Here is a 24,354-nt window from a genome sequence, read left to right as displayed (position 1 = left end):
CTCCCCCCTCCCTTTCTCGCTCTCTCGCTCTCTCTTACACTGCCAGCCCCTGATGTGATGGCGAAGAAACCCCGTTGACAAGGCACTGCTTTTTCATGACGGTGAGTTTCCCTTTGAGTGTATTATAATTTTGTGATAAAAATTTCAAGGAAAAAAAAAACACACAACCTCCTTCCTCCCTTCCTTCGGGGAGGGAAAAGAGAGGGGGGGAAATCTATCTCCAGACAGACAGAAAAGAAAGAGGAGCAAATTAACAACCAGGAGTTGCCAAAACCAGGATATTAGGTTTCAGCCCAGAGAGCTATTGGCTCTGGGGCTAGGTATATAAATATATATCTGGAGAGAGAGGAGAGGAGAGAGAGAGAGAGAGAGAGAAGGGGGGGGGACATAGGGAGGAAGAAGAAGGAGAAGAGAAAAGAAGAAGAGGAGGAGGAGGAGAGGAAAGGAGGAGGAGGAGGAGGGCGATTTTGCGCGGGTGGTGCTTGGTGGGCAGATGTTAATTCACATGGAAATGAAATATTTATTTCTTTTGCAGGAAGAGGCTGTGGTGGTGGCTACTGAGGGCACCTCCAAAATGTGATTCTTAAAGGGGGAGAGGCAAACAAGGAGGGAGAGAGAGCGAGAAGAGAGAGGGGGGGGGGGAGAGAGAGGACAGATAAGGTTTCAGGGCTAGGCTGATAGCTGCAAGGTGGGCGGCGGGAGAGGATGGGGGGGGGCTGCCCCTCTCTCGCGGAGGCCATGCAAATGTAGAGAGGAGGAAGAAAAGCCCCTCTTTTAATGACTCACTGATTGAGCCGGTTTAAAATTAGTTATTGTTTTGTTTGGGCTTTTTTTTTCTCCTGGCCACCCCCTTGGCCGTCGAGAGAGGGAGAGAAAGTGTGCCTGAGTGTGTGTGTGTGTGTGTGTATGTGTCTGCCAGTGTGACTGAGGGTGTGTGTGTCTGTGAGGAAGAGGGGAATCAAGTGTGTATGTGTGTGTGTGAGAGGGAGAGGGAGAAAGAAAAATAATCTTTTCAAATCTCCTCCCTCTTTTTTTCCCCCCTCGTTTCTTTGCTTTTCTCTAAAGCTCTCTGGTCTGTGGAACACTTTTTCTTCCTCCTCCTCAGGAAAATGGAGACGCTCCGTCTTCTCGCTCCTGGGCGGGAGGCTGCCGAGAATTTTTCTTTTCTTTTGCCTCCCCGGCTGGATTTGTTTTCAGCGACCATCTCTTCCTATCTCCTACTCATTTTCACCGCCTTTCTAGCATGGGTTGCGCTTTTTGACGGGGATTCTTTTTTTTCCTTCTTAATTTCGTTTCTTAGTACTATTTTTTTGTCTCCAGTTTCCTCCGATTTCTTGTCTTTGCGTCATTGTTTCAAGGAATGGAAATGGTGATTTGTTTCGGTGTATGTAATTCTGGGTCGGTAGGATTTAAAATCCTTTTCGGTTGTAATTTATGTTTTTTTTTTTTAAAGCTGCAAGTATAATAAATATTCTACATCTATAACAATGCTTTCGTTTTTGCCTTTCGAAGACTCCGTTATCTGTATCTGGCATGAGATTAACCTTCCAAAAAATGATAAGTGAATTGGTTTTGGTTAAACATTTTGGTTAAACCTGGAGGGGAGGGAGAGAAATATATAAAGAATGGATTGAAAATCCGTTGGATCATTTTTGATGCGTTTTTTTCTTTTTAATCGAAACGAAGAAGTTGAGTGGGCAATACTCTTAATAGGGAATGCAAGTACAGTAGATTTACAGAAATGGTCGATTTTTGCTGAGGGAAGGACGAAGGAAACTCAGGCCTTTGTGTTTTTATCAGGCTTAATTTCACCCTCCCTAAATTGTATAATCTAGGAGATTTTCCGAATTGAACATGGTTTTCCAAAACTCAGTCGACGGAGCCAATTTTTCCTCACAAGAGTCCCTTTTCTCCGTGCCGGTCTCGTATTTCGCCGGCTGGAGGGTCAGGGAGAAGGGAAGATGGCGCTGCCTGGCCATCGGCCAGGATTTGTGGCGCAGTTCCTTCTCTTTCGTTCCCTGCCGCCGCCATTTTGAAATGCTTTTAATACGAGGCTTTCCCCTTCGGCTGGGGCGTCGTCTTCCTCTACTTCGTGGAGTTGCTTTCCATCTCTCAAAGTAGAGCAAAAAATGGAAACGGGGACCTTCTTCACCTTTATGAAATGGATTTCCAAAAGGGTGAAATATCTTCTGAGACAAATTTAATTTGTCTGGAGAGAAAATCGTACGGAGGTTGAGGGTGCCACGTATTTTAATGCTTTTAACAATTACAAGCCCGATTTCTTCTTGTATAGGACAACTAGCATTCGTTTTAAAAAGTTTTTCCGTCTTTATTTTCATTTATTAACTATCTTATGAAGAATACTAGTGGTTATGGGGACAAATGGCAATTATCACTTCTGTTAAATGATGTGAACTCCTTTTATAGAAATTACCATCTTGTGTTCCCCACCAGATTGGGCTGTAAATCCTTGAAATAGTCCAGCTTCGAATGTATAAATCACATAGAGAAAAATATCTATGTGATGCAAGTAACTTTAAAGACAAGCAGCGTGTGATCTGTAGATTAAAAATGGAGGACCTTGGGAAATTGGATGGCCTTTCAAATTTTTTTATAATTACACAATTTTACATGTGTCAATGAGGTCCTTTTCCAGAAAACCTAGTAAGGGAGCATAATAAAACTTGACTACAGTTTTTCCTACCTTCCACTGTCATTAGATTTCTGTTTTTGAAGGCTTCGTAAAGAAGTAAAATATATTTATTTAAAATACAAGTAGTCTTAAATTCTGTCATCTCAAAATACTTAATTGAAGTGGTGGCAAGTGTTAATATAACTGGTCTTTTGTTTATTTTTTTAGATATTCAATTTCACAGGAAACAAAATGGGCAAACAGTACTAGATACATTGTATTTTCCAGTAATTTTCTACTATTAAGTCTTTCTTTGATTTTCTAATTTTTCAGAATTAATTAAAACCTTTTGAATAAATGTAAGAAACGATTAATATTAGGAAACAATTGGCTTGATTAAATTTAATGTGACAGCAATGAAGTTAATTCCATCTATTTGTAAAGCCATTAATTCCCTCAATGGAAAAAAGATGATTTGGACTTGTTTTATTATTATGTTTCCTAATAAATAACTGATGCAATAAATAAGAGTAGTTCTTCAGCAAAGTTCTAAGTGTTAGTGTTGATCATTAGGCTACATCTTTCATTGCTTTTTGGCATTCTAAACTGGAGAGTGCAGTTACCATTGCACCTAGGCAATTCTTTAAAAGAGGTTTGTCTAGCACATTGGTTTAGTAGTTGTCTTAATATATCTGGTGTAAAATATATCGAGAAATCAAGGAAAAAGATCAAATTAAAAAATTCAGATACATTGTTTAGTAACATTTCAGTTTTCCTTCCAGGAATTATTGTACATTTTTCTGTGTAATCCCCCTCCCCCACCCATTTAAAATATTTAATAGCAGTTTAGTAAATTATATAGTAAATTCAATAAAATACCTGACTTCATTAAGTCTCATGAAAGAAAAGGATTTCTTATTTGGCAAGTAATTTAAATGGCATCAAAGAAACTAACTTTGAAAGGAGACATTGTGAAAAATTGTATTTTAATTGGGCATATATCTGGCATATACTTCATTTTAGTTAAATATGTTTTGTTAGGCCTAGATTTATGCAGCAGGCATATTTTTCAAACACTGAAAAGATGAGCTTCTGGGTATATTTATCATTTCCAGCAGCAGATCTTACCCCAGGACACAGTATTTATGTTCAAAGGGTGACATTGATTTCTATTAACGTTTCCTCGTGCTAGAAACCACCTTAAATCTAAAAGCAAACCATACTTTCATCCAGAAATGTTTCTTTTTTCTAAGACACGTAAAAAAGCTGTACATCATGTTTAAAACACATATAGAAAGAAATTATGGGAATTGGCAAGTAATGAGAATACCAGTTTATAACATATATAAATTTTGTCCATTTGATAATTGGCCCAGACTACTAAAACTAATTTACATAGCTTTTATGAGATAGTGCTTATTTGTTCTGCCAATCTTAGGAGTGCTGCTTCTTATTCATATACAGGTAAAGTTAACATTCACTCATATTCTCAGTCATGGTTATAATTCATATGTAGCACAGGTGGTGTTCACAGTTTAGACATTCACAATCTTATTATGTCATTTTGATAAAATAAAAAAAACTTTTGAAGAACTTTATCAATTCTTTGGGAAAGTCTAACTATTAGAATAATAGCACAACAGAAAAAAAACATTTTCAACCAGTTGTCTAATTTTAGATTTATTTCTGAATAGTGTAATTTGTATTAAAGAAATTACAAAATTAAAAACTGAAAACATCCTGTTTTGACACTGCAATTGGGCTACCCAGTAGTGCTTCATATTCAAATCTAAAGAAGTTCCTTGATGTGTAGGAGAGGCCCATACAGCTACCTTTTGGTATCAGATCTAAAGTTTTATACTGTGCAGCCCTAATCTGTTAGTCATAAATCTTGGTTTACAGCAGTCACTTTTTCATAGATGGATTCCACACCAGTAAACAGTGGCAAATTTGAAATTTGGTATAATGGGAAGCAGGCATCTATACTTCTATAATGTAATCATTTCTGTTTCTAACAATTTTAATTGCTTTGTTTCAAGTAGAATAAAAGATTGCTTGTTCTATTTTTATTCTTTTTAACTAGAATTTATAACTGATAAATGATTACATTTGTTTTACTTTGTTACAAAACACAAAGGATGGTATGAAAGATTCAGTGTACGTATATGCATTTGTAGATTATGCAAATACACATAATGAGCATGTGCAGATTTTTTAATTTTTTATTTTGAATCTAAAGAATAATGTGGCAGTTGTTAACTGATAACCAATCTATTCAATTTATTTATATGTCCCTATTCCAGTATATGAGCTGGACATACACTGGGAAACATATCATAAGGCCGATGATACTGTCTAGCTTTAAGCTCACAATCTAGAGAAGCTATAGATACACTGCCACACTGTTTGCGAGACCAGAAGTATAAATGCAAACTAATGAATAACTTGACAACTTCTCACAAATAAATTGTCAGGAGTAAAATTAATGTGCAAGAGGAAACAATATGTTTCCAATTTCCTGCATTCCAGTAGAAATTACCAAAACGTATACAAGCACATTTAATATGTAGTAGAACCTTTTATACATGGACATTCTGCAACTTCTGAGGGGCAAAAAGCATTGTATTATAGTATATGAACAATCCAGTGAGTGGAAATCTGATTAGGGAGTGCTTTCTCTACTTTTCATTTGATTAAAGGAACACATACTTGGTGTATATAGGGAATTACACATTCTTACTCCATAGACGTTGGTTGTGTCATTTGTGTTCATGTCTCCTCCCATCTATCCAAGTAAGAAAATAGTAATATTTGATACTTTATTTTATATTTAAGCCAATGCTTGAAAATATACATATTAAAAAAGCTTACATATATTCTTCATAACAATGGGAGACAAATGATAGACAACGTGTTTGTAATAATACTAATTTATCCTTGAAATACTACTATGCAATAAGCTATCGAGATTCTGAATCTAATACAATGTCCATTGGTTAACATAATTTTATCAAAATAATATCAAACAATTTCAAACTGCTGTAAGTAACATAGAATATAGTAACATTCTTGTACTTCAAATAATAATTTGGCATATGGATATAGATGTATGGAATTACTGTCTAGAAAAAGATTGGATTCTACTAAGCTATGTTTTTTTAAAAACATGTTTCCTTTAATAAAATTTGGTTGCGTTTACAATGTGCTAAAGAAACAATTTCATGGTTTTAAATAAAATGTGAAAATATATATAGAGAATACAGTTGATCAGATTAAACATCCCTAAAGGATGTATACAAAAACCTACAGAGATAAAATAAATTTGAGGAAGGAAAGAAAAAAAAAAAAAGAGAGAGAGCCAGTTTGGTGTAGTGGTTAAGGTGCTGACCTAGAAACCTGGAAACAGAGATCCAAGCTTGCTTTAGGCATGAAAAACCATTTACTTTCTCTTAGCCCAGCTCATAGAGTTGTTGAGGGGAAAGTAGAAGAAGGAAAGAGTATTGGTATGTTAGCCACCTTGAGTTGTATATGAAAAAAAGTGGGATAAATAAAAAAAATATGGAATGGGGTGGATAGAACAGAAGGAACAAGTTGCATTTTGTATTAAATGTCAATTACACCGTGTTCTTTTGCAGCACTTTACTTTGCCTTGCAAAGGTGATGGCAGGAAAACAAGGCCAATTAAAACTATGAGATGTAGTTCTTCCTTAAATCATTTATCTGTTATGCAGCCATTATATTCCAGAACAAAATCCTAATTGTCACAAGATCCAGGCACATGAAATAGTTGAGCTGTGCAGGAAGATAGATTAGATATCTCTTTGCTTTGGCTTTCCTATGCCTTTAAGAGCACTTTAGGTAATAAAGTCAGTACATGAGATATGAAGATGAAATGTTTTATTGGTTATGTTCTCTACATGCTTATATCCTTCATAATATATCACAATATCTAACATATAAAGAGAATCTGAAATATAAGATTTCAGCTTCACAGAGGATATTTTTGAAAATCATAGTCTCTGAACCACATGTTGATATGTCCAACTCGGAGAGCTTTTGTACCTTTAAAATACATGTTTCACCTTGTCACTGTCTGCTCTTGTACTTCATAATTCACATCTATTGGAAAGATTTCATGAGAAAAAAATTGCAACTGATCAAAGTTGAAGCTATAAGATTCTTGATTGGAAGATGGAAAGCATGTTTGAAAATGTGGAGTGTGCAACTAGGAGACAGTTGTAGAATTCTCTGAACAAAGCATCTGGATGCACTTCAGGTGATTTAGGATTTAGGATCAGTCACGGACATACTATGGCACAATAAGCATGAATCAGCAGAAAGTCAGTACTTTTCATTCATTTGGATGAAATAGAAAAATATGTTAGTAAATAATGCAATACATACCTGAATTTGGCAAATCTCTTGAGTTAGAAGAATAGAATGGGCAAATACACTCAGATTTGGGAATTATTTGTTGTGAGCCATCTAATAAACCTAACTGGTGCACCAAATAGCACAAACAATTCATCTCGTAAAACTGGAAACACTCTTAAACACACACACAGGTCTGCACTATTTATAATATTGTGTGTGACAAAAATCAATTAACAGTATAGAGTTGTGAATTAGCTAAAATGCAGTAAAAATAAGCCATTCACAGGCTAAACAAACAAATGGAACACAAAAATAGATCAGTGTGTGGAACATCATTAAATTTAGGTCCACATTGATTATACAAGACAAATAGGTAAATATTTTGGGGATGGTAGCAACATATTTTGACTTTTTTCCATGACAATACTTTGGGGAAGAAAAATTGAAAGATAGTACCAATACAAATTGGGATTTGGGTCTTCATTTCTTTTTTTAGGCTGTGGTCCAGAAATACCTATACCTAGCTTGGATTACAGATACAGATTAGTAGTAGAAATAAGCATGTATACTAATTCTAACTCAGCATTCATCAGCACACCTCAGATATCTGAGGGATTGGGAGGATTTTTGGAACAGAACTAAATCGTTCAGAGGTGTGGTGGAGGAGGGCAACAATAAATAAGGAAAATTAGATTCCATATTACTGGATGTAGCCTACTACATAGTCACCTTCCAGTACAATAAATTAATATGGTAAAAACACTTTCATGGTAAATATATTTTGTAATTTCTTACATAAAACAGTCTTTCAGAAAAAGATAGTTTGAAATGTGTTGTATGTTACAATATGAATACTTTATTTTCTTCTTAGTTGTCATGGATGATGATGATGATGAAGCCTGTCTCTTTGATCTTATCGGGTAAGATTTTATTTTAGACACCTGTCCTTGAAAAATATTCAAAATTCATTTTAAAAGGAAAGCAAGTTTGATAAGCAACTTCAGTTTTAATATTTTATCCTCTGAAGCTTAATTTTATTTCACAATAAATAAATGATTTCCCCTCCAGGAAACTGGATTTAAAATTTTCAAAAAGAAGTAGGGAAGATTGATTTTTGTAATTTCCCTTTATTTCCTGCAGCTTCCAGTTTTTCTTGCCATTCTTCATTGTGCCAGATGAGTTTTTTAGGGGCACATTAAGCTGTAGAAGCAGAACTGGTGAAAATTCATTTTATTATGAGACCAGTGTTCTTTCTGCAGAGCATTTACCTCTGCTTCTCATATATGATGAAAAGGAAATAAAATTTGTATGCACAAATATCCAAAAAAGAAAAAGGAGAAAAAAAGGAAAGAAAATAGTAAAAATATAAAAAAGATAGTTGCAGTAGGAAGAATACAGAACAAAACTGTATGGAGAGATGGCAAGGGAACTGACAGCATGGGAAAGTAGAATGATGCAAACCCTGTTTAGACATTAAACATAAAAATTCACTAGGGAAGCTCCTCTCAAGAAACAACTAATTTTTTAGACTAATTTTTATAGGCTTCTATGATTTTTATCAGCAAAATCTGCATCTGTATATATTGTCACCCATTAATTTGTTTCTGTTCTCAGATCATGTAAAACAAACATAATGTAGAACAAGCCCTTCCTTCTTCTAATTTAATATTATTTAAGAAAAGTCACTTTCATATTGGAAAATATTTTCATATACATTTACATATTTGCATCCCATTTTATTTTCATCTATATTAAATATAAAAAGAAAAAGTGAAATCCAATTTCTTTTAAACCTAGGGCATGACTTAAAGTATGATAATACAGTAGCATTATAAAAATTATGCAGATATTGGATAGAAGATTGTTGGGGATTGTTTATCTCATGCAGAATTTCATGGAACAGAAAAACAAATACAAGGAAGTAAATAAGTTGAGAATCTCCTCAAATTGTTTGTATGTGAGTTTAAATAATAGCCACCTAGTGAATCTTTCTTTTTGAGCATCTAGCAGGCAATAGAAAGTCACCTGAATTCAGTTAATGATTTGGAGGTTGCAACTTTTTTGCTCTAGCAGATTTCATTTATAGAAGACTGGCAACCAATGAAATATATTTGGGTGAAAAATTAACTTGAAAAAATTCACCATATAAAATAGTAGTTTTTACTACTGATTATAATTTGCTGTATTATTTATACAAATACTGTATAAAAATTCTCTTGGTCGTATGAAATATTAACATAAACCAAGAGATGAAAAAGATAAATGTAAACAAATAGTTTCTGTTTATAAGCCAATTTATTTTTAAAATATAAATATGTCCTCAGGTCAACTTCATCTCTGGGTGGTTACAAAATCACAACCATGCATTTTGGGGGGGTAGTGGTGGTGGTAACAATATAAAAGCTTTCTGGGATGTTACTTGATTTCCCAGTTTAGCCTACAGTCCTGTTATTCCTTGGTAGTTCCCATCCAAATACTAACCTGGTCCAAATCTGCTAGCCTTCCAAGTCTATAAGAAAAATACCATGTGCTGCTACCTATTGAAACAATTTAAATTTTAGCAACATTTATGTTTTAAAATGCTTTAATGTTTAAAATGGCCCATCTCACTTTTTTTGTTTATATATATTTTAGAGATCCACAGGCACTGAATTACTTTCTACACGGAGGGGGTAGTAAATCTGTAAGTTATTTATGTTATCTTATTGTACATTTAATTTTGTTAACCATTTTTCAGGGTTGCTAGAAGTGCGCCCACAGAATCTTAAAGCAAATTCAATGCATACAAGGATTATCACAGCAAACTAGAAATGTGGGGTTGCAGTTCTGCATTTTTTTTCTTTCCATATAAAAGAAATCTTATGTGCCCAATGAGTGGTGATGTAAAAGAGGTAGTCTACATTTTAGCACTTTTCAAGTTTATGTGGCAGAGAACTGTCTTTGAATTTTTCTGAGGCTAAAAAGTTTACTGAAGTTGGAAAGAATAACCACAATTGTTGATGGAAAAATAGAGGGAGGAAAAATGTAATGTTGGATTTTAGCACTTAAGGATCAGACTCTTATTATACAATGAGGAAAGTTGTGCTCTAAATGTATTACTCTTAGTTTAAAACTATTTATTTGTGTTGTCACAGAACAGTGAAGACTTGAGTAACATAGGATATTCTGCAGCCAACTCAAATTCCATTTTTGCCAATACCAGTGTAAGTACAAAGAAAAAAATATACAGTATTATTTGCTTTGTTTATATTAAATGGAATTGAATGGAATAAAAATAGTAATTGATTATCTTATAAGATCAAATACCTATGTTGTCCGTATATATACTATTATTTTTATTAGTGATATTAATGAATAGTTATTCTCTCAGATTTTGATTTCACAATATTTATACACCTGAAATGAATTGCATTTGGAAGCTATTCCTTTCCCAAAGTATTTAGTTTTGTGAATTCTATTCAGCCCACATATGCAGATTGTTGGAATTCAGAAACTGAGCAGATATCTAGTTAGAGCAAGCTACAGTACAAGAAAATTTTACCAAGAAAAGTGGTAAATGTGTTACTAAAATTTCTGCTACTTCCTCTCTGTCTATTAGAAAGAATTATGAGACAGATAGAAGTGATCCAGAATTACCTCTTAATATACCCTAATTACCTGTTAATATACCCTGATCTGTTATAGCAGGATTTGTAATTCAGTTGAACTCATAATATATTGTTTTTTTCTTTATCACTTCTAGTTTTGTAATTCAGACATAGCAGATTCTAACAAAGAATAAAGATTGTGATGACTGACCTTCTATTCTCTGGACATGCTAGCTAAATAGTACAGGTTGAGATGGTGTGTAACAGGGCTGTAGAGTGCTTTACACTTCAAAGGTGTTTCAGACTGCATTTAGGCACCCACATAGCACCTAAACAAAACATATATTTTCCAGAGCTTATGCTGCAGTTGCAGAGGGCAGCTGAGTGGTCCTTGGAGAAGACCAAGCTGCTTTAAGGAGTTGCCATAAAATTCCTGTACGTACTCTGGAGTAGTTCTTTCCTTCAGATCCGAAGTGTGATTTCATGACATGGCAAAAGCCCTAATGTTTAATGTCATGTCATGATAGATTTGCAATTAGATAAAAGTTTAACATTTATAGAGTGTCTTTGTTACTGGTGATAAATAGATATATATAATATTTATAGTGTGCATATTATTAGGATGTTTTAGATCTGGACTTCTGGCAATAGTTTGATCAGCTCTACACTACTTCAGTCTGATCTGATTTGATCCCGAATCAACTTTACATTTTTCTTTAAAGAAAAATATAAAATGTAAACAGCTGTAGCTTTTTAATGTTCATATAAAGTAGATAATATGCTGCCAGTGCCTTAAATAATTACAAACTGTAGTTGTAAATGTGCTGCAACATTCAAATGATTGAACAGAGGGTTAAAAAAGAAGAGAATGTTCCACTCATTTACATTAAGCTCTTGCCATCAGTTTATACATTTTGTATACCAGAATCTTTATCCTGTTGTCAAATGGGGTAATTAAAAGCAGACTTGTTGGATTTGGCATTAGAGTTTCTTGTTTGTGGATTCAGAACTGTCAGGCTACTTCTAACTAATCCTTCACAGGACCGTTGTGGGATTTAAATGATACCCACAGAGGTATCACCCATCAATGCTGTCTGAGAACCTTGGTGAAAAAATGTTAGGATTATTTCACAGTGTTTCACAACAGTAATGTTTCTTGTTCTAATAATAAACCTGAGAAAAGGAAAATAATTATAGTGAACTATGCTATACATTATAGTGAACTATGCTTATACACTGGGCACTTTTAAAAAAAGATTGAAGAAATTTTATTGTATTTTTTTCCTTTCAGAGCTCTGACCCTAAGTCATCAATCAAAGGTGTTGGTGGTCAGCTTGGAGAAGGGTCTAATGATGGACTACAATTGCCAAGTACTCTTCAGTTTCTTGATGATGAACTTGAATCATCTCCATTGCCTGATCTTAGTGAAGATCAGCCTTTTGATATCCTCCAGAAATCTTTGCAAGAAGCTAATATTACTGAGCAGACTTTGGCAGAAGAGGCTTATTTGGATGCCAACATAGGCTCCAATCAACAGTTTGCACAAACACAGCTTCATCCTTCCTCATCAGCATCTTTTACTCAGGCTTCTAATGTTTCTAATTACTCAGGTCAAACGCTGCAACCTATTGGAGTTACTCAAGTAGTACAGCCACCTGTTGGAGCATCTTTTACAAGCAATACAGTTGGTGTGCAACATGGCTTTATGCAACATGTGGGGATCAGTGTTCCCAGTCAGCATTTGTCAAACAGTCAGATTGGTAATTCTGGACAAATACAACTAATTGGTTCATTTAGTAATCAACCTTCTATGATGGCCATAAATAATCTTGAAGCATCTCATATTATATTGAAGGGTGGCGGACAACAAGCACCTGCAAATATGAGTGGTGGACTTTTGGTTCATAGACAAACTCCTAATGGCAACTCATTATTTGGCAATTCAAATTCAAGTCCAGTAGCACAACCTGTAACTGTTCCATTTAATAGTACAAATTTTCAGGCTTCTTTGCCTGTACACAACATCATTATACAGAGGGGTCTTGCTCCAAATTCTAACAAAATTCCCATCAATATTCAACCCAAACCAATTCAGATGGGACAGCAAGCCACTTACAATGTAAATAGTTTAGGAATACAGCAGCATCATGTACAACAAGGGATTCCATTTGCTTCATCAAATTCCCCTCAGAATTCAGTAGTTGGTCCACATATGTCTGTTAATATTGTTAGTCAACAAAATTCAAGAAAACCAGTTACTCCCCAAACAGTAAGTAATGCCAGTGGTAGCATTGTTATCCATTCTCCAATGGGACAACCTCACACGTCTCAGAATCAGTTTCTTATACCCACAAGTCTGTCTGTAAATCCCAGTCCAGTTCATCATGTCCAGACTGTAAATGGACAGCTGCTTCAGAATCAGTCTTCACAACTTGTTCCCAGCCAAGTATCAACTGAGCATGTTATGTTAAATAGAAACTCTACGAATATGCTCAGAAGTAACCAAGCATATTCAGGACAAATGCTGAATAATCAGAATGCTGTACAGTTAGTTTCTGGTCAGACATTTGCTCCTTCAGGAAACCAAGTTATAGTCAACCATGGAACTTCTCAAATTGTTGGTGGTCAGATTCCATTACAACAATCCTCTTCCGCTGTATTACATTTATCTCCAAACCAAGGAAACCTTTCCCAAGGCAGAACAGGATTTTCAGCAGCATCTCCTGGACAGGCAACTGGTTCAAATATATCTTCAAGTAATCGTTTTACTGTTGTGAGTTCCTCTGCTACGGTACATCCAAATATTGGCTCATCAGTTCAGTCTGTAGCTTCAAGTGGAAGCTTTGCTGGAGATCAACTGACACAGCAAAATAGAACTCAGTTGTCAGTCAGTGTATCACATCGACTTCCAGTTTCTTCGTCAAAACCTGTCAGCACTTTCAGTCATGCATCAATAACCCAGCCACCATTTTCGTTTGGACAGGTATGATTCACAAGATCAAAAATATTCCATAAATTTAGTTTCTTTAATGATGCAGGATTGGATATGATCATGCAGCCAGTGCTTCTAAATATTAAGCAGTATTTTGAAATAACTGCTGTTTTATGACACGATAATACCAACTTTCTCCCCCCCTTTTACATGGAATTATTATTTTGATTAAAATGTGGTTTCATAGAAATAAGGTTCATTACTGGGTTAGATGTGTTTTCATGTAAAACTGAGCTTCATGTGATAAGAATGAAATACAGTGAATGTCAGAATTCGATGAACTTCTCACTTCTATTTTAAATTTAATTGCAGTTTATGAATTGCTTTATTTTCATTAATCAGAGGCAAGATTAACCACAGTTTGGGATTTCAGCATAATGATATTTTATGTTGAAAATGGAATTTAAATGGATATTTCCAAGTTGCTCTCACATACTTAATAAAAAAGGCATAGAGGGGAGTAGATAATTCCAGACTTACTGTGGCTTGCTTTCATTATGCTAAGTAATAGTTTAGTCACAAACTTTGTGATATCCGAACCAACTACTGAAGCTAACAATTAAATGTCATTTGTAGTAATTTGTATATAGAGAATGAATAAAGCATTTATATAACAAATGATAGATGAGAAATAAGGATTTTATCCATACTTTGCTCCAATTCAATTATGAAGATTTAGGATGTAAGTTGAATATCATTAGTTGAAGTTCAACTCTATGAATGAAGGTGAGTCAGTCTTCAGTTAACTAATACCAGAATCAATAGCCTTAATTCTAATTACATCAGAAATAGTTTGGAAGTCTAGCACTCAAAGAATTGATCACACATAATGATTTGAAGCCCTTCCAAAAAAAGTCTGAAAACATTTTTACCTTATCCCAGTCCCATCCCCAGTGATGTCACTACATTATTGGACATACATCTCTCACTGAAAAATATGTTAGGTGTTCCTGGTTTATGGTTTAGTATGATGCCTAAATGAAGTTATTGTTGTACATCCAATAACTGGTTAAAACTAAGTAAATCATGTAGAACTCAGCTACTTATGTATTTTTTATGCGGATTATTTCTTTTTAAATATCTATTTTCTTTAATTATATGTGTGACATGTCTGTGTTGTGTCTTTGCAGATTCAAAAAAAAGCAACCAACCTGGCATCTTCAGTTGCATCATCAAAATCACAGGACAACTTGAGACAACCACAGTCAACAAATCTTTTAGGTAATCTAATTTATTAGATTTTAATTTCTTTCTAATCTCTCATGAATGAATTACTTCATTCTAATGTGATCTTACGTATCAGTTGAAAAGTTCGGTTTGTAAGTAGATATTAGTATGTATACTACTGATATACAATAGACAAGATATAAATTAAATTGTATATGTAATTTATATTTAATTATAAATTAAAATCTAAAAGTGCATTTGTCAAGTTTCTTTGGCTAGTATCAGTGATTCAGTAACTTTATAAACATATGGCAATGTTTTATAAAATACCAGCTATTTGATCATATATATGTGAACACAGTGTTAGAACTTGCCACTATTAAGTATACAAAGGATTTGATTTAGAACTCAGCAAGCTCAGAGAGCACCAAGTATCCATCATTTCAACCCTGAGCTCCAAATATTCTCCTTTATTGGTAAAACATTTCAAGTGAAAGTCAATCCCCATGTTATGGGTTCATGTCCAGAAATGAATGATGTACTTTGTTCTGGGGATGGACCATTCCAAAGTGGTGGTTCTACGCGTGGAATGTTTTGCCCATTCCTTATTATAAGCTCCCCAAGATAGTTGTAACCTGCTCCTAGTTTTGAAGGAAAAGAAATTCATATTGCAACATTTGAAGGATAAGTCTATGGCCCCATTTATTCAATGAATTGCTTGCTTCTTATTGCATATCGATATAAATTTTGTATGGATAAATACAGTGAAAGGTGGGATGGCATGCAAAATATAGAAGGTTAAAAATACTATAGCTATTTAAGTGAATTGTAAATGAACACAAATACATTATATATAATATATAATAGGTCTTTTTATATATAATTATATATAATAGGTCTACATTAAATAACTATATATAAAATTATAACTATTATACAGGTAGACCTTGACTTATAACCGAGTCTGGAAGTTAGGTCATAAATCATTGAGTTATTAAAGGAGACACATACAGGCTGCCTGCTCAATGACCATAATCCTAGCTTTCTGTCAGGTACAAAGGATCAGAATCATATGTTAAGTAGTAGTTCACAATATTTACTGCTCAAGTCTATTCATAAGGATCTAGTCAACTAATGGCCAGTACTAAATTAGTGCTGGATAAGAGTTAACAGAATTTGGGGAGTGGGAGCTGGATTTGAATCGCTTGTGGCAATGTAACAACTCCAGATGGATTATTCTTTTAACTCCCCCACCCCTTTTCTGCCTCTTTCTCTATATTCTATTGCTAGATGGCTGAGGTATTCTAGCCTACAGCAGAGTTCCTGGGGGGATGGGACAAGAGAGGACAATCTTCTCGGGAATGGTGGGAAAATAGAGAAGGCAACAACTTACAACTAAAATTCTGGGCTTAGTTGTGGTCATAAATCAAGGACTATTTGTATTTTATAGCACCATTTCCTCATCCCCGTGCTGGACCGCCACGCCAGAAAGTTTGGGGACCACTAGTCTAGAATAGTTACATAAAAACATTCCCGGTGACAATTTATTTAATATCTTTCAGTGATGTATATTTAGGTGGAAGATTCAAAATATGTTTGCTTTGTGTAATGTCAAGAAACTTCACAGTGAGTATATTTACAGGACAAGATGCTGGAGCCAAAGTCATACAACAACCTATAGGAACAGTGTTACCACACCAGGAAAAAACAGCAGGGTCATCGCTTGCTCAAACAAATGTGCAGGTAGGGGGGGAAAAATCGCCTGCTTTTTTTCTGTAAATAATTTCCCATTTTGCCACTGAAAATAATTTTGAGAAGGGAGATTTGTGAAGAAATCTGTAGTAGTACATTTGTAAATCTCTTATCAATATATCTCAATCATTTTAAATATTATATGAAGCTAAACAATACCGTAATACATAATACATAATCCTGTCTATTTCAAACATCTTACAATTTATTTGTTTACCAACAGAACTTACTTTGTGCTTGTGTTTATAAAAAATGAAAGAGGTTGTTTATTGGCATAATCTTGCTTAAAGGAACAATAAAAGATTGTGTCATGGAACACTGCATTAGCATATTTGTTGTCATTTGCTTCAATTCAATAATCTTGAAAAGGGAAATTTGTGAGGAAATCTATGATAGTGTATTGGAAAATCTCTTTAGAGAAATTGTATGAAACTAAACAATAATGTAGATATTTGGTGGCATTTGCCATTTTAAATTTTAAATACTTTAGTAATTCTTGGATCACACTATAAAAAGTACACCCTGATTTTATGCTTGATTATACAGGCATATTCTATTGATAAGGAGGATTATTTTTGAAAAATTTAAAAGGCAAGTATGTCTAAGATTGTAATTGTTACCTTCAATGACATATAAACCATTTTATTTATTTTCATATGTGACACATAAAAAGTTCAAATTCATATTAATGCAGTTTGTAGAAAGTAGTTCAACGGATTTTTTACAACATTTTTAGATGTACAAAACATTTACAACTACAAAATGTAGTTTCTTTTACTAAAAGTTTATCCTAATGTAACAGAAATGTATTTTGGACCTAGGTGGATGGTCATATAGTAGGACAAAAAAGACCTGCTGCTAAACAATTAACCAAAGGAGCCTTGTAAGTTATTTTTCTTTCAATATACATTTTAGCTTTTTTTAAATTTTGCAAAATTGTTCCAGATGTCATTGTAAACTGACTGATGGTTACCTTCTTTCCACTAGCATTCTACAGCAATTACAGAAGGACCAGGCACAGGCTGTAACTCCTGACAAAAGTCAGTTCAGATCTTTAAGGGATGCAGTCCAGAGACTTCTTTCATATCATGTGTGCCAGGGATCACCGCCAACTGAAGAGGATTTAAGAAAAGGTATTTTTCCCTTTCTACTATTTTGAAAAAGATGTGTGTATGTATGGTAGTGGTGGTAGTGGGGCGCTTATAAGTTACATGTTATACATATAATGGAAAATGGAAGAAAAGGTTTATTATAAATATTTTAGGGTTTAAAACTACTATCTAAATATATTTTAATGCCTTTTCAGTGGATAATGAATTTGAATCTGCAGCAACACAGCTTCTGAAAAGAACACAGTCAATGCTAAATAAATACAGATGTCTTCTATTGGAAGATGCAATGGTAAGACAAATGAAAAATAATTATATATGTTTTTTCAGGCCAAATTACCGTGGTTGTAACATTAACCATGTGATTAATACTGGCATCTAAATATAATAGGTCGAGGGAAGCAAAGTTGATTAATTTCCAAGATATAAGATAGCTTCAAAGTGTCTCATTTGTAAGTAGCATGGGGACCCAGTTTTTAATTGAGGTTACTACAAAGGTGTGAAATTCTTAGCTGTAGAACATAGTCCTCATTTGCTACAGTCACCCATGTCGAACTACAGTTAGTCCTTGACCTACAGCCGTTTGTTCAGCAACTGTTCAAAGTTACAGTGGTGTTGAATGAATGGTGATTCTGACTAATCCTTGGAGTTCCAGCAGACTCAGCACTCTTGCCGTCATGCTATCGCAGTCAGGAAACTTGGCAACCAGTTCACCCTAAAAAAACAGTGGCAACCTCATTCAATCACATGATTCCCATTTGCAACCTTCCCTGGTGGCTTCCCTGGAAAGTCAATTGGGAAAGTCTCCCCCACCCATGCATCATCCCCAGCGTCTCTGAAGTTTTTCCGCGTTGGCTGCTTACACCCTTCCCAACTTGTATTGTGCTCTTGCACATCCTCTGACCATTGCCACATTTCCTTGCTCCCTCCTTTGGTCGTAAGTTGTTGCAGTTGTTAAGTGGATCACTACATGATTTTATGACAATTTTTATGATGGTTGTAAAGGAAATCACCATGATGGTTAAAGAACTCACGTGATTGTTAAGTGAACCATATGGCTGTTAAGAAAATCCATTTTGCTGGAAACTAATTGTGGGATACTGCAGCTGATTGTAAATGCGAGCCAGTTGCCAAGTGTCTGAAAGGGAATTCTGTGACCACTGGAGGAGCATTGGGTGCAGCAATCACTGGAACTGTTATGCTATTTATTTGTTAGATTTATATGCCAAATGTCTCGCCACAGGGCTACTCTAGGCAACTTAACAACAATAAAAAGGAAGAAATGAAAAGAATGAATAGAATAGAAGTAAGATAAAAGAACAATAAAATAAACAATGAAAGAGACCATAATGAGAAATACAACCGTATGATTAAAAAAAAAGATGGCTGGGTAGAGAGCAGAGAACAAGGGAAAGGAGGAGGAGTCTGCCATCAATCCAGCACCCACCTCCAGCATTGAGCTATCCCCTATTTGGACCCAGGCCATTAAGCAGAGACAGATCTTTAGGTTGTTGTGAAAGGATAGGAAGGTGGGGGAAGATTTTACCTTAGAGGGTCAGATGTTCCAAAGGGCAAGCACTGCAGCAGAGAAGTGCAGCAGAGAAGGTTTTTCTGGATCCCAACAGACAGAGTTCTGTTTTTATGTATTGCACTGCACTGCACTGCATTGTATTGTATTGAATACAATACAAAAGAATATAACTTTTGTTCTGTGGTTTGATATGATATTAAAATGGTTCCCATATAATTTCAACAATTGGCTAGAAAACAGGAGCATAACATTTTTTGTTTGTAATATGGTCGCTGATTTTGTTTGCTTGTTTTCTTTTCCAGAGGATAAATCCTTCAGCAGAAATGGTAATGATTGACAGGATGTTTAACCAGGAAGAAAGACAATCTCTGTCCCGGGATAAACGTCTTGCAATAGTTGATCCTGGTAAGAAACTAAGATTCCTTCTAGATATGAGACTTCTTTTGTTTATTTCACTGCTTTTTCATTTTGTTTTACTTGCCAATTGAATGCAACATAGTCTCAGTATAATTCTTGATGGATATGTGGCTGTTAAAATCCATAATGATCCTTATTCACACTAATAAGTAAATAATAGTATAATGCAGTAGGCTATATTATTGTACTATTAATCTTAATTCTTCCCTCTCCCACCACCTGTTTGTCTCTTCTTCACTTTCCCAAACAGTATGTTTGTTGGAAGGATGCAGATACAATATGCGATTTTGATACACCTGCATCATGTATTCAAAAATTTGCTTTGCTAAATGCCAATATTTAAATCACTTTCACTTGTAAAATATGATGTAATTTGTTTTAAAAGGAACTATGTTTGCAAGTATATTTCTTACCTCTATACTTAAAAAAATATTCTGCTAATTCTGAATAGAAATGTTGTAAGCTACAAAGACTAATGAAGGCAATTGAGAACAAATTTCAACATGAAATTTAAATACTTTGAAATTCTTAAATATTAGTTTATTTTATAAAAATGTGCATGTAGGTACAGAAGGCATTCGTTAGTTTTCAGTGAAACAACAATTAATAAGTCCAGCAATAATTAATAGGTCAGGTAATTTTAACTTAATGTTATTTATTTATTTATTTATTTATTTATTTATTTATTTATTTATTTATTTATTTATTTATTTATTTATTTATTTATTTATTTATTTATTTGTATCCTACCTTTATTATTTGTATAAATAACACAAGACAGCAAACATATCCAATGTATCTTCCCCTCCTATTTTCCCCATAACAACCACCCTGTGAGGTAAGTTGGATTGAGAAAAAGTTACCAGTTGGCTTCATGCCTAAAATAGGAGTAGAAGTCTCCAGTTTATAGTCTAGTGCCTTAACCACTAGACCAAATAGATTTCGTAGGTCTTTTTTTCCCACTCTGACTTCTTTTTAAAGGATATTCTGTTACAACACTTTTCATTGTAATTCACACTGAACACTGAACTAACCAGAATTCCACTTAAGCTACAATCCAAAACCTAAAAACATATTTTAATATGTACAATAGTTCATTGTATGTTTTTATTTAGCAGATCACTTATTTTTTACGTCTTGGTTGTGGCTTAATGTAAATGGGGCTTACAGTAGTATTTGTTCCTACAGATCCATGACCCAAAAAAAATTAAGAAGTTGGTCCCAAAATTCCACTTTGGACAAAATATCAGTATCCCAGGTCTGAAAACATTGAAGAATATTTCTTATGTCTTGCTGTTGTACAACAGTGTAATATTAAAATACTTTTCTTCCAATTTTCAGATGGTTTCCTGGCAGACTTTTGTTGCTCATCCACACAATTTGACAAGAGTGCTGATGACACACAGCTTCATGGAAGTGATCATCAAACTAGCAAATCTTTAACTTTTCCAAACCAGACTGCTAATACCCAAATGAGAGACAAGTCAAGCACAGCAGAGTCTTTAATGTGCAACAAACTTCATGTAGTGCCTAACAATATTGTGAGTCCACCACAAGAAAACATTTCTGTTAAAAAGGCAGATCTTGCAAAAGCTTTAACATTTGAGAAATGCTCTTCTGAAAGCTGCTCTCCTGAAAGCCAACATACAGCTCCTTCTGAACAAAAAATCGCTCTTAAGGGTCTTGACAAGTTGAATGAAAATTCTTTAGCTTCTAAAGATCATTCATCTAAAATCTTATCAAATGCAGATCGTGGTATGCATAATAAAACCTGTTGGAATACAGTTGATTCTCATTCAGAAACAGCATATAATCATTCCCTCCAAGATAAAACTCCTCGGAGTTCTCCAAAGAATGTGGATTTGCCACAAGACAACTGGAAAGTTTCTGGAAAACCCCAAAAGGATTTGCTTGTCAATAAGAGTTTAGAAACTACATTCAAAAATATATTAGAACTGAAAAAGACTGAAAGGCAGCCACAAAGTGAGGCAGCTGCTAGTGGCTCTCTACAGTTAGAGTATCCTAACTGTTCACATATTGCTCCGCAGGAAAACTGCCTGGAGAAGTTTATTCCAGACCACAGTGAAAGCATTGTAGAAACTGACTCTCTTTTAGAAGCTGCTGTAAATAGTATCTTAGAGTGTTAATAGTTACAGTACTGTGGACAAATCTCCCTTAGAAACAAATGTGAAAAGATACCACAAGTACAGCCTGACGTGTACTTTCTAAAGTAGGTTCTGTTCTTTGTTTGAGAGCAATACTCATTGTGGTTACAGTGAGGTATCCAGTAATGTAAAACCTTAAGAGAAAGCTGTTTGGTAAGGCCTATTCATTGGCTGTGATTGAATGTAATTCTCAACCATGTTCTTTACCATTTCAAGAATGATTCTCAGTGAGCCTTTCCCTTCCCTCTCTTCTTCCAACTCAATTGCACTGGTAAGATCAGAAGCTTTTGTTTCTATTTTAGACTATAGTTTAATGTGTTGCCTGAGGTTGAACCTATAATTAATAACTAAACCAGATTCATGAACTGTGATTTACAATTGTTGGCTTTTCAATAGCTACAATTAGGGTTGTATAATCCAGAGTTGGCAACATGACAAAACTGGTTAATAAAATATGGAACAGAAAATTCCCAACATCTTTATCATGATCTGTGGCTAAGTGTTACGCTCTAACCACCGGATTACATTGTTGTATAAACAGTTTTAATGTTGTAGCTTAATGAAACATTAATTTACTAAACCCTACATAATGTAGTATACCGGTATTGACAATCACAGTTTAATAAGAGGTGTATTAAATACCGTCAATAATTTACATTTAATAAGGAAATTGTTCTCTATATCTTCTGTCAAGATTTAAATTTCTGTGGTTAAAAATTCTACAGTTTACCTCTTTGCAGAAATGTCTTTGTCAGGTTTACAAGAAATAGAGAAAAAATTGTAAACTGAGAAATTATAAGCAGAGTTTACAGAGCTTTATACTTCAAGTGCTATTCAGCTGCTCCATAAGCAGAAACCAATATAATTTAGAGGAATGACATTGTAGAGTTTAAGTTACAATGTGGTATGGAACAATAAACATAAAGTTTAGAAAAGCTAATAGATGGGAACTTTTAAAAAGAGGCTGTAAAGTAGCCATGCACATACCATACACATACACAAAAACACATTTTTGATTGACACATTGATTCTTCAGCAGAAGCTTTTGTATTTTATAATTGGATATAATCAACTAAATATTTCTGGTATAATGTTTTTCTAAAGCAAGTATGACAAGCATTTTTACTTAAAAATTGTGTTGTTATAGTAGATGTTTATAGTTTAAGGAGTACTAGCCTTAATCTGAACAAATTAAAGAACAGTGTTATTTTGGTTGTTTCTGATTCTAATTGTTCAGAATGTTAATCCATTTGCAGCAGTGGTCATATTACCAAAACACATACAAACCAAAGTTAGATTTCTATACACTAACAAATTTACATGTAAAAGCATATATCTCATAATCTAGAGCCAAAAGAACCTCATGCATGGTTTGCATTTGGCTGGTGATCATATTGATAATGTAAATTTCTTTATTATTTAAATCTACAAATTTCTCCTTTTAGGTTGCCAGGCTTAAGGAAAAAAGTATACAAGCTTTCTTTAATACTGTTTCATACAATTATGCCTGCTCAAAAGGACAGAGAACTGTGATTTATAAGACACTTTGTCTGCAGCTTCTCTTTACAGGAATATTTAAAATTTATTGAGGACTCTCTGATCCTGATCTGATGGGGATCTTTCTCTTCCATTCAGCTGTAAAGCCCTATGTAGTTTTGCTACGTAGCAATGATGAACTGGTTGTCAGTCAGATTGCCAGAATTGTTCAGAAAGAGTCATATTTTCCTTTCTTTATTCCAAATAATGTAATGCAAAACTGTATTCTGTTATATTATTCAACACAGAACACACTACCATCCTTGTATTGTGACCATATTGCCATGGATTAATAAAATATCATTTAATTCAGCAAAAGAGTAACAACAGTTAATGTACAATCCACATATAATAGGAATAGAAACATGGAGTTTAGTTTTATTGCCTCCTTTTTTTTAAAAAAAAAAGTGTGATTTTAAAGTCACAGGCTTATGATTTTGTACACTTCATGGCAACCATAATTTAAATAACTATAATTTTCACAAATTTATTTTTTGCGAGGATGGCTTTAATTATTTCTTTTAAGTAATATAAAGAGAGTAGAAGGTGGTTTTCCCTCAAGGTTTTGTGAAGGAAACATAATTGAACTGTAACCATAATGAGGTAATTTGGAAAGCAGGGTGTATATTGCACCAGTCACATAAATTAGTTTAACTAGTATCTGATTGGAAATGTAAAACAAAAATATTCACATTTGTACAACTTCTTATTTTGGTTTTACCTGCTAGTGTAAAATTCCCATTGTATGTACAGACTATTCTGAACCTAAATACCAAAATAAAGTGTATATGTTTTGAATCTTAGGTGAGAGTTTAATTTTAGATAACGTCTTAGCCAAGACATCTGAAATGCACTTCATCAATGTGGATTAAATCATACCTATATTTATCCCAGGATTTTGTGCTGGGAACCCACTGAACAAAGTTCAGCTGAATTAACCTGGGATAGCTAATGTATTTTATTTATTAAACTGAACTTGGTTTTAGAGTTCTGAATATTTTAAATGGTAATGCAGTAAAAATATTTTTGTTCATTGTAAAGAAACAAAGTGTGAATTTGTTATGCAGCCCATGGTCCTGAATCCAGTGAAGG

The 24,354-nt window shown here is 34.2% G+C and overlaps 1 protein-coding gene across 2 annotated transcripts; it reads left to right on the top strand.

Annotated features, from left to right (window-relative positions):
- The first annotated feature begins 31 nt into the window (after positions 1–31).
- On the top strand, positions 32–24,065 carry BICRAL (BICRA like chromatin remodeling complex associated protein). Of its 2 annotated transcripts, none has more exons than XM_070932369.1 (12): positions 32–101; positions 7,878–7,926; positions 9,641–9,689; positions 10,141–10,209; positions 11,885–13,576; positions 14,716–14,806; positions 16,395–16,495; positions 17,326–17,387; positions 17,492–17,637; positions 17,811–17,905; positions 19,447–19,549; positions 20,903–24,065. In XM_070932369.1, exons 2-12 carry the CDS (start codon positions 7,883–7,885, stop codon positions 21,706–21,708), a joined length of 3,258 nt encoding a protein of 1,085 aa, XP_070788470.1. In that variant the 5' UTR covers positions 32–101; positions 7,878–7,882; the 3' UTR covers positions 21,709–24,065. The 2 variants fall into 2 exon arrangements, with proteins under 2 accessions (XP_070788470.1, XP_070788471.1); XM_070932370.1 differs by lacking the exon at positions 32–101 and adding an exon at positions 6,854–6,908.
- The last annotated feature ends 289 nt before the right edge of the window (positions 24,066–24,354 follow it).

The sequence above is a fragment of the Pituophis catenifer genome, unplaced genomic scaffold (genome assembly GCF_029215685.1).
Source record: "Pituophis catenifer annectens isolate HBS135680 unplaced genomic scaffold, rPitCat1.0.hap2 SCAF_1, whole genome shotgun sequence".
Taxonomy (NCBI): Eukaryota; Metazoa; Chordata; class Lepidosauria; order Squamata; family Colubridae; genus Pituophis; species Pituophis catenifer.
This window is presented reverse-complemented; position numbering and strand designations above follow the sequence as displayed.